At 47.9% G+C, this 12112-nt stretch overlaps 1 protein-coding gene across 1 annotated transcript in view; it reads left to right on the top strand.

The window, feature by feature from the left end:
* The window catches only part of LOC142920269 (uncharacterized), a 51709-nt gene that overhangs the window by 36666 nt on the left and 2931 nt on the right, over window positions 1-12112 (top strand). Inside the window, exon 2 of the mRNA XM_076062785.1 lies at window positions 6096-7225. Within this exon, the coding sequence (XP_075918900.1) occupies window positions 6096-7225 (1130 nt within the window). The remainder of the gene's footprint in view (window positions 1-6095; window positions 7226-12112) is intronic.

The following is a 12112-nucleotide window of genomic DNA, read 5'->3' as shown; positions in this document are numbered from 1 at the left end:
ACTCCAAAATGGGACCTTCACATCGATGGAGGCAACGTAAAGCAGGAGGAGAATTCTGACTGTGAGGCAGAGCGAGGCAACTCCCAGCAGTTTGTGGAAGTGGAGGTGTGGGTGGACTTCCTCCGAGACAATACAAAGTCAAGTGGAGACCCGATAGATGTGTAAGCTTGAGATGATGTCGCTCCAATAGATGCACCTTTGTCAAAGGCCTTTAATGACAAGAACGTGAAGTTGGACACTCAATGGCTAGGTTCAACCTGCAGAGTAAGAGCGGCCCGTCTTTGTAGACCTGTGGGTTGGGTAGATCTTTTACCAGGAGCGAGAGACAATAAGCCCCCAAGCATTCACTATGTTATCATAATTGCATTTACACGGTGCTTGCCTTATCGCCTCGGCAACTCGGAGTTTTATGTCGTACCTCGTCTGTAACACTTGAAGAGCATCCCCAAGTAGCAGCTGCCCCTGTGTGGCACAAGGTGGTGGCCCTGCACCGGCCTGCATGTGGACAAGAGCCTGTCAGTAGGGGGCGATGATTGATGCGTCATCTCAGTTGTGTAGTTTGTAGGCAATCTTGATTCGAAGCTTTCGTGACTGCAGGAATCCACACTGTTGAGTTATTTCGGTAAAGTCACCACGTGGGTAGAAACATAACAGATCACGGCGTTTAGATCACAACACAAGCAATCGTCATCAGGTGGGACAACCACAGCAAGAGAAACTGCTGAAGTAGTAGGCGCCTACTCCAGCAGTTTCTTCTTCTTGCTGCTGTGCTTGTCCCACCTGATGACGATTGCTTGTGTTGCCATCGAAGTGCCGTGATCTATTATTTGTAGCGTGATGTTTAGAATTTGCTACATTTTGACCCAGACGCCAGCATGGAACGGCCTACTCGTTTTGAATGATGCAACAATAGTACGTTGTACATACACTGTTAAGCCGACGGTGCGTATTTGTAAAATAACTTCTTGTTAATACGATGTAACGTGATGCAGTCAATTTCGCTGCAGTAATTCAATTTTGTTAATATGCCCGTCAATAATTTAGAATTAATACTTGTCTGATTGTGCGCGTACATGTAATATTTTGTCTGAGGGTCAAACATTGAATAAGTGATGTTAGGACAAAGTGTGTGTGTGTGTTTGGAAGTAACCTGTACAGAGAACTCAGGTGAGACCCGTTGTTCTTGTGATACAGGTCAAAGGGTACTTTTGTGTTTCACGAAGCGTCTGCCTCTGGAGCAACTCATCGTCTTTGAAATAGGGAGCACGCTCGGATCATTCATCAGTTACAAGGCATACCACTTAAAGGTTACACGTATAGGAGGAGGTACATTCTCTACAACACGAATTGTAGTTTTGTCTTACGTGTTGACCTAGATTTTGTCTAACTGGGACTAGAAATGCACCTTGCTGATTCACGTCTGGATGTTCGTGACCATCGGTTGAAGCAAACCCCACTACTGTTGTTGAGACGCTGTGCACCAATAAGGGTCCAACACATTGACGGCCTTCAGGCCAGGAAAGTCACAACATTTGAACACGAAAGACACATTCACGCAAGTACCCCATGCTCCGTTTTGAAGTTTTAAAATGAAACATCTTGGAATTGTGTTGTGTTTTTAATTAGATGATTTTATTTCCTCATTAAAAGCTTGTATCAATTTACATCTGGAAGACTTCATTGAAAAGGACATTTTGTGTGAATTTTCTCTCGTCATTAAGTAAATGGCCTTGCCGGGGGTTCGGTTCAATGCGGACACAAACAGTGTACACACACACACAGTGTACAAACACACAGTGTACACACAGAGTCTATACACACAGTGTACACACAGAGTCTATACACACAGTGTACACTGTGTGTGTGTACACACACACACAGTGTACACATACACACTGTACACACAGTTTATACAGTGTACACACAGTGTACACATAGTGTACACACACAGTGTACACACAGTGTACACACACACAGTGTACACACAGTGTATACACACAATGTACACACACACTGTACACACACAGTGTACACACACAGTGTATACACACAGTGTACACACAGAGTGTACACAGTGTACACATAGTGTACACACACACAGTGTACACACACTGTATACACAGTGTACACACACAGTGTACACACAGTGTACATACAGTGCACACAGTGTACACACACACAGTGACACACAGTGACACAGTGATACAGTGTACACACACAGTGTACACACACACACAGTGTACACACACAGTGTACACGCACAGTGACACAGTGACACAACAACAATCGCCATTCGCCACTAAGTGGTGGTGACGTCACCACGAAGCTTGTGCCAACAACAACAACCGCCATTCGCCACTAAGTGGCGGTGACGTCACCACGACGCTTGTGCCAGGCTATGTGCACCGTGAGGCCACGTGAAGTGTCGAACGCCCGCTGGCAGGAGGTCACTGGGCAGACCCAGGTGCCACGGGTCGACTGACTGAGATGACTGGCTGATGCACCACCTGTGCCCCCTACTGTGCCAACCTGCTGTGCTTTAGCCACCCGGCGCTCCGCTCGTTGTTGTGAGCGTCGCTCCTCCGCCCTCCATTGTTGTTGGAGGGCGACTGCCTCCAACTGCCCAGTAGCATCCTTCACGAGCCTCCTCCACAGAGGCCGATCTTGACACCGCTGGTACCAGTCATCGGCAAGTCCACTCAGCTCCACGTCCTCCTGTACCACATCACTCCATCTCTTCTCTAGCCCGTGCCGCGCCCGCTTAGCCCCCTCAATCCGGCCAACAAAAGCTGTTTCGGCATGCGGTGGCTGGGCATGCGGGCTACATGACCCAGCCATCGCAGCCTTGCCTGCCGGAGGAGCTCACAGATGGGACCCTGCCCAGATCTTTCAAGGATTTGTGAGCTCCTCACACAATCCAGTCTGGTTAAACCCAGGATGGATCGTAAGCAGGCCAGCCTAAATGTTTCTAACCGGCGAAGATGTTCCATTAGGGGGGTCCACGTTTCGCAAGCGTAGAGAAGGGAGGGAATGACCGTGGCCGAGAAGACCTGAAGCTTAGTGCGGAGCGACAGACCAGGTAGCTTCCACACAGCGTTACGCAACCGATGAAAAGATATTGCCGCTCGACTGATTCGGAGTGAGACCTCTGCTGTTAAACTGGAGCCAGTCATAAGCACACTGCCCAGGTATGGGAAACTCTCCACTCTCTCCACAACTGCCCCACCGATTGGGAGTTTTGGGGGTGGAGTGTCCGATGGTACAAAATTCCCAGGCAGGTGCTTAGTTTTGGTGGGGCTGATGGTAAGGCCCCACCTCTTAGTGGCACGCTCCAGTCTCAGCAGCAGCGTCTCCAACTCCTCCTCTGACTGAGCAGCTATTACCAAATCATCAGCATACATAACGTGGTTGAGCAATAGGGAGCCATCCCTTGACCGCACCCGGGCATCGATTAGCCTCCCATTATATCTGTACCATATGGAGATTCCCCCGGTACAGCTATTGAAGGCTTCACGAACTACGTGGTCAAAATAGATGTTAAATAATGTGGGAGCCAGAGGACATCCCTGTCGCACCCCAAGGTGTACAGGGAATGGCTCTGACTTCCGGCCACGTAGTTTTACCCGGGCCTGCTCACCATCATGAAGGTCCTTAATGATCGTGAGCAGAGGGTCAGGTACTCCAAAAGCACGAAGAACGACCCAGAGGCCAGGCCTACTGATGGTATCATAGGCCTTGACTAGGTCAATAAAGCAGAGATGTAGGTCTTGTTGGAATTCCCTACACCTCTGCTGTAGCAGACGGACAGAAAATATGGCATCTGTGCAGGACCGCCCTTTCCTGAAATCGCATTGGGGCTCCGCAAGCCTCTCCTCAGCGTGCCTGGCAAGGCGATGCTGAATAATCCTTGCCAGGACCTTTCTCGGCACACTGAGGAGTGAGATGCCCCTGTAGTTGTTACAGTCTGTGCGGTCCCCCTTCTTAAAAAGGGGGACCACCAGGGCATCCTTCCAATCCTGCGGAACCCGTCCAGTGGTCCAGACTGTTGTTATGATGTCATATAGGGCAGTCTGTGCACAAACGCCACCCTCCCTCAGCATTTCGCTTGGGAGATCATCTCTGCCCGCTGCCTTTCCTGGTCTAAGACTCCGGATCGCCTTCAATACTTCCTCAGCAGATGGCACCTCAGCCAGCCACTCACAGGGGGTGACTTCTTCCAATATTTGAGGCACCGCAGCCTCAGCAGGGTCATCCTCACTTTGTGCCACGATGTTTTCCTGGCTGAGGGATTTTCCCTCCCCCAGGACCTCACAGAAATGCTCAGCAAATCTGCGAACCTGTTCCTGGGGGTCGGAAATTGGATCACCGTTTTTTCCCCTAATGATGGTAATAGGTGTGGCGCTGCAGGTTACTTTTTTGATGGAGTTAAATAGAGATTTGTGATCACGGGCCACTGAGGCAGACTCCATCTCCTCAGCAACCTGCGACCACCACCCATCCTTGCAGCGCCTCACGGCTCTCCGAACCTCCGAGCGAAGGCTGCGGTAAGCCTCCTCATTCTCTGACGTGGGATTCTGTAGCCGATGACAGTGGGCCTGTCGCTTTTTCTCAACCATCCTGAACACCTCCTCTGTCAGCCAGGGTCTCTGGGGAGGTCTGGACCGCGTACCCAAAGCAGCCATTGCAGCTGCATGAGTCACAGTCCTAAACCTCGCCCATTTACCCTCGACATCAGGAGGAGTCGGGGACGATGCCAATCCCAGCCGCAAGCGATGATGAAATTCTCGCTTGCAACTTTCATCAGATAACTGAGACCAGGCCACTTTATGTTGGAATGGGGTCCTGGGTGTACACCCACCACCAAGCTTGTGCCAGGCACAGTGACACACACACAGTGACACACAGTGACACACACAGTGTATACACATAGTGTACATACACACAGTGTACACACACAGTTTATACACATAGTGTACACACACACAGTGTACACACACACAGTGTACATACACACACAGTGACACGCAGTGTATACACATAGTGTACACACACACAGTGTACACACACACTGTACACACACAGTGTACACACACACAGTGTACACACACACAGTGACACACACACAGTGTATACACACAGTGTACACACACATTGTACACACACACAGTGTATACACAATAATGTCCACGTTGTTGCTGAGCTCACACACCCAAGGGAGGGAGCAATGGAAAATGAATCTAAATCAACTTAAACTTCAACTCTGTGACGTCACCGCTCTGCATTACCTCGGCGTGAAACGCTAGGGTGACGTTTACCTCGCTAGTGACGTCATGTCAGCAAAGTATTCATCCCTCCCCCGTCCACCGCGCTCTTGAGCGTGACGTCACCTCCGCTCGGGTCACTGCCTATATCGTTCCAGTGGCAATCCTTATTTGGGCAAAGCTACGCCCAATGACTGGCGGCTCATTAACATAATGTGTTCGTTAAAGCCGTCGCGAGTTTATTGCGACGGGTTCAGCGCCCACGCCCCAATCCCTCCACATATGGGCCGGCAACATTAACATAATTTATTCAGTTACAGAGCCTCTCGTGGGAGGGAAGTGACGTCATACTACTTCCTGCTGTCGCGAGGCAACAGGAAGCTGCCGTGTGCGCGCTTGCACTGAAATCCGAGGTGAGAAATTCTCATCGTTGTGGTGGTGGTGGTCGTGGTGGTGGTTGTTTACCAAGGTAGAGCCTCGCTCTCTCTCGTAGGGATGTCAGTTGAGTAGCAGCGAGCATGGGAATCGATGTCCAGGTTGGAACTTTACAACGCGGGGCCTAGCCACACGGGGCCTTGCCTCCTGCCCTCGCCTGATTGCATTTACTTTAATTATCTCGCTTAAGTTTAATTTGTCTTCACCCGGCTCGCCACTTTGTAACTTTGTTTTATTGTAAATATTCACGCAGTTTTTATTTTCTTTTGTTAGCAGGCCAAGCCCGCTTGAGCTGCTATACCGCTCTTGTTATCAGAAGCGACCTGCCCACAACAACACAAGGTGAGGCTTTGTCAACGTGTGTGAATGTTTTGACTTAAAACTTGAAATTTGACACAGCACCAGAGAACTCGTACAGGAGAGAAACCCTTCAAGTGCACTGTGTGTGACAAGGCATTTTCATGGCCATCAGTTCTTGAGACCCACCAGAGAACACACACAGGAGAGAAACCCTTCAAGTGCACAGTGTGTGGGAAGGCATTTTCACAGTCATCTGCTCTTAAAATACACCAGAGAACACACACGGGAGAGAAACCCTTCAAGTGCAGTGTGTGTGGGAAGGCATGTTCACGGTCATCTGCTCTTAAAATACACCAGAGAACACACACGGGAGAGAAACCCTTCAAGTGCAATCTGTGCGGGATGGCGTTTGCACAGTCCCCACATCTTCAAGTACACCAGAGAACACACACTGGAGAGAAACCCTTCAAGTGCACTGTGTGTGGGAAGGCATTTGCATGGCCATCAGTTCTTCAGACCCACCAGAGAACACACACTGGAGAGAAACCCTTCAAGTGCACTGTGTGTGGGAAGGCATTTGCATGGCCATCAGTTCTTCAGACCCACCAGAGAACACACACGGGAGTGAAACCCTTCAGGTGCACCTTGTGCGGGAAGGCGTTTGCACATTCATCAGTTGTTCAGACCCACCAGAGAACACACACAGGAGAGAAACCCTTCAAGTGCAGTGTGTGTGGGAAGGCATTTTCACAGTCATCTGGTCTTAAACAACACCAGAGAACACACACAGGAGAGAAACCCTTCAAGTGCACTGTGTGTGGGATGGCGTTTGCACAGTCACCACATCTTAAATTACACCAGAGAACACACACAGGAGAGAAACCGTTCAGGTGCATTCTGTGCAGGATGGCGTTTGTACATGTGTCACATCTTCAAAGACACGAGAGAACACACACGGGAGATAAACCCTTCAGGTGCACTCTGTGCGGGAAGCCGTTTGCAGATTCATCAAATTGTCAAAGACACCAGAGAACACACACGGGAGAGAAACCCTTCATGTGCAGTGTGTGCGGGAAGGCATTTGCACATTCATCAAATCTTCAAGTACACCAGAGAACACACACGGGAGAGAAACCCTTCAAGTGCAGTGTGTGCGGGAAGGCATTTGCACAGTCACCACATCTTCAAGTACACCAGAGAACACAGAAGCATCAGAAGATCCACAAGGAGTGGAGTCTGAAATCAGCTTGTGAAAGTCAAAGTGCCGCAATGAGCCCATCCCTCATGAAACAAGAACCGGAGGAAAATCCCAGCTTTGACACTTAAAGGTATCGAGGTAAAATATGAAGAGGTGATGGTGAAGAGCAAAGAAGTGAAGGTAAAATGTGAAGATGAAGATTCAACTCCAAAATGGGCAAACCTTCACATCGATGGAGGCAACGTGAATCAGGAGGAGAATTCTTACTGTGAGGCAGAGCGAGGCAACTCCCATTAGTTTGTGGAAGTGTAGGTGGACTTGCTCCTAGACAATACAAAGTCAAGTGGAGACCCAGTAGATGTGTAAGCTTGAGATGATGTCGCTCCAATAGATGCACCTTTGTCACATGCCTTTAATGACAAGAATGGGAAGTTGAACACTCAGTTCCTAGGTGCAACCTGCAGAGTAAGGCCGGCCAGTCTTTGTGGACCTGTGGGTTGGGGAGACCTCTAACCAGGAGCGAGAGCCAATACGCCCCCAAGCATTCACTATGTTATAATAATTGCTTTTACAAGTTGCTTGCTTAATCACCTCGGCAACTCCGAGTTTTGTATCATATCTCGTCTGAAACACTCGAAGAGCATCCCCAAGTAGCAGCTGACCCTGTGTGGCACAGGGTGGTGGCCCTGCACTGGCCTGCATTTATTTTTTCCACCTGAAGACGACCGCTTGTGTTACGATCGAAACGTCGTGATATATTATTATTTTTTCTACCTACGTGACTTTACTGAAAGAACCAAAGAGTATGTGAACAAGAGGCTGTCAGTAGGGGGCGATGATTGATGTTTCATCTCAGTTGTGTAATTTGTCGCTAATGTTTAGAATTCGCCAGCATGCAATGGCCTACTCGTTTTGAATGACACTACAATAGTATGTTTTACATCCACTGTTAAGCAGACGGTGCTTATTTTTTTTTTCAAATAGCTTCTTAATCAGATGTTATCTGATGCATTATATTTTACTGCAGTTCACAACCTTGGCTTGAAGCAAGCCCCACTGCTGTTGAGACATTGTCCACCAAAACCGGTCCACAGTTGGCTTGCACACAGTGTACACACACACACAGTGTACACACACAGTGTCCACCAAAACCCGTCCACAGTTGGCTTGCACTGAAGCAATGCTGCAGCAATTATGGACTCGCACGAAGGCCTTGGGATTTATATTTCGTGTTAAACATTCCGTTGTTTAGTGGAGAGATCGATTAAATTAAAGACGTCTTGTCTGCTGATCTTGTTCATATCTGTGTACATCGATGTCCCACATTGCTTGCACGTACACACCACACGCAATTAAATCAATAAGAATAAGAACGACTTCCGGGCATTGCGAAGATCGAGGAATCTCTTTTAATGGAGCGAGTTCAGTGTGTTCGATTCAACATCTCTCTGTCTCTGTCCGTCTGTGTCATCTGTTTGCCTCTGTGTTTCTCTCTGCCTGTATCTGTCGTCTCTGTGTTCCTCTTGTCTGTGTCTGTCCGCCTGTCTTGGCTGTGTGTGTGTCTCTCTATCAGCGTCTATCCAACCGTATGCAACGACTGTCAGTAGCAACACGCGCCCGGTCAACTTGCACGGCCCGTGACTCAAACTTGCTCAAAGGAGTGTTTATCTGTAATTTATTTCGCACCGTACGTAGCCAACCGTGATAATCTATGGGTCTCTGTGTGAGTCTCTGTGTGAGTCTCTGTGTGTGTATCTGTGTGAGTCTCTGTGTGAGTCTCTGTGTGTGTATCTGTGTGAGTCTCTGTGTGAGTCTCTGTGTGTATCTGTGTGAGTCTCTGTGTGAGTCTCTGTGTGTATCTGTGTGAGTCTCTGTGTGTGTATCTGGAACTTATTTCGCACCTTACGTAACCGAACCTGCCCAGGAGGAGCGGCTGGTATCTGTGGAGCTGTGGGCTGGGTAAATCTGTGAGCAGGAGCAAGAGACAATTAAGCTCCCAAGCATTCACTACGTTATAAACAACATATTTGCACTCATAAGTCGCTTGCCTAATTGCCTCAGCAACTCGGTGTTTCGTATCGAACCTCATCTCAAACAATGGAAGGGCGCCCCCTAGTGGCAGCTGCCCCTGTGTGGCACAAGGTGGCCCTGTACCGGCCTGCACGTGGACATGAGTCTGTCTGTAGTGGGCGATCATTGACGCGTCATCTCCCTTGTGGAGTTTCTGGATAGTGTTACTGGAATTGCCACAATTTTGACCGTGACACCAACATGCAATGTGCGTTGTGAGTGACACAGTGGTTTGTTTGACATCCGCTGTTAAGCAGACTGCGCATGTTGTGGTGAATGTTACTGGGGTAGCCAGGTGTGCCTGTCGGATTTGAACCTTGAACCTCGGCAATAAATACAGAATGCGCTACCATATTCCTGGTTCTTTCGGCAAAGTCACGTAGATAGAAAAATAAAAAATAAAAATAAATTAACATTTTAATAAAAAAATAAAAAAATAAAAAAAATGAAAAAAATGACGAAATGATGCCATGGGTCGACTGAGATGACTGGCCAATGCACCACCTGTGCCTCCCACTACACACAGTGTACACACACACATACAGTGTGCCTACACATTGTACACACACTGTACACACACAGTGTACACACATACAGTGTACACACACATTGTACACACACACAGTGTACACACACATACAGTGTACACACATTCATAATAAAGGTTCTTGGGTTAGATCGCGTTTATTTATAAATGTGTCGTAACCCTCCACCACCCGACACGGCCAATCAGCAAAAAAAAAGTGTCACGTTGACAAAGACAAATAATTCACTACTTCAGCCCACCGGTGTGTTGAAGAGTTAATCCACATTTACAGTTTGAGTACGACGTTTCGCTGGTAAATACTTCCAGCATCATCGGGCAATTCGCCAGAATGGTAAAGCCCTCGCTTGCTCCCGGTTTTATATAGGGCAGCAGGGTGACGTCATCACTTAACTCATCAGGTGCAGTGATTAGAGGCGGAGGGGGGGGTGTAATGTAATTATATAATCGATTAGTAATCAGTCATTGGTTATGATTAGTAATGAGTTGTAGATTAGTAATTCTTTAAATCAAAATGTAATGTGTATTATTTAATAATACGCTTCCAGGCCGCACTAAGCCGGTAGCTGTCAGAGCGATTAAAGTTATTCTTGTTCCTCTCTTATTACTGGCAAAGACTAATTAGAGAATCCATTGAAATTGAGAGGAACAAGAATAACTTTAATCGCTCTGACAGCTACCGGCTTAGTGCGGCCTGGAAGCGTATTATTAAATAATACACATTACATTTTGATTTAAAGAATTACTAATCTACAACTCATTACTAATCATAACCAATGACTGATTACTAATCGATTATATAATTACATTACACCCCCCCCTCCGCCTCTAATCACTGCACCTGATGAGTTAAGTGATGACGTCACCCTGCTGCCCTATATGAAACCGGGAGCAAGCGAGGGCTTTACCATTTTGGCGAATTGCCCGATGATGCTGGAAGTATTTACCAGCGAAACGTCGTACTCAAACTGTAAATGTGGATTAACTCTTCAACACACCGGTGGGCTGAAGTAGTGAATTATCTGTCTTTGTCAACGTGACACTTTTTTTTTGCTGATTGGCCGTGTCGGGTGGTGGAGGGTTACGACACATTTATAAATAAACGCGATCTAACCCAAGAACCTTTATTATGAATAATATTGGTCGCGAAAGCCTACGTGTTAAACTGAGTGTACACACACACAGTGTACACACATACAGTGTACACACACATTGTAAACACACAGTGTACACACAGAGAGTGTACACACACATTGTACACACACACAGTGTACATACACAGTGTATACACACAGTGTACACACACAGTGTACACACACACACAGAGTACACGCACAGTGTACACACACACACAGTGTACACACAGTGTACACACACAGTGTACACACACACAGTGTACACACAGTGTACACACACACACAGTGTGTACACACACACATTGTGTACACACACACAGTGCACACACACAGTGTACACACACAGTGTACACACACAGTATACACACAGTGTATACACACACAGTGTATACACAATAATGTCCACATTGTTGTTGTAGCTGAGCCCACGCACCCAAGGGAGGGAGCAATAGAAAATGAATCTAAATCAACTTAAACTCCAATCCCTGCTCTGTGACGTCACCACTCAGCATTACTTCATCGGCGTGAAACGCCAGGGGGCGGTGTACCTCGCTAGTGACGTCATGTCACCAAGGTATTCCACCGCACTCTTGAGCGTGACGTCACCTCATCTTGGGTCACTGCTGATTGCGTTCCAGTAGCAATCCTTATTTCGGCAAAGCTACGCCCAGTGACGGCAACTCATTAACATAATGTCTTCGTTAAAGCCGTCACGAGCTTATTGCGACGGGTTCAGCACCCACGACATATGAGACGGGTTACATTAGCACAATTTATTAATTATATAATTTCTTTATTTACGGAGCAGCTCATTGTGGGAGGAGCGTGACTCGTACTCCGGAAGCGACGTCACGGTACCTGCTGCCGCGTGACGTCACGAGGTAAACAGGAAGCAGTGCAGGAAGCTATCGCTTCCTGCACTGAAATCCGAGGTGATAAATTCTCATCGTGGTGGTGGTGGTTGTTGTGGTGGTGGTGGTGGTTGTTGTTGTTGTTTACCAAGGTAGAGCCTCGCTCTCTCTCTCTCGTAGGGATGTCAGTTGAGTAGCAGCGAGCATGGGAATCGGTGTCCAGGTTGGAACTTTACAACGCGGGGCCTAGCCACGTGGGGCCTTGCCTCCTGCCCTCGCCTGATTGCGTTTACTTTAATTATCTCGCTTAAGTTTAA

Source organism: Petromyzon marinus, unplaced genomic scaffold (genome assembly GCF_048934315.1).
Source record: "Petromyzon marinus isolate PM22_M1 ecotype Great Lakes invasive population unplaced genomic scaffold, UKy_Petmar_22M1.pri1.0 PM_G_Scaffold_70, whole genome shotgun sequence".
NCBI classification, from domain to species: domain Eukaryota; kingdom Metazoa; phylum Chordata; class Hyperoartia; order Petromyzontiformes; family Petromyzontidae; genus Petromyzon; species Petromyzon marinus.
Note: the sequence above shows the minus strand (reverse complement) of the source record. Positions and strands in the feature narration are given on the sequence as shown.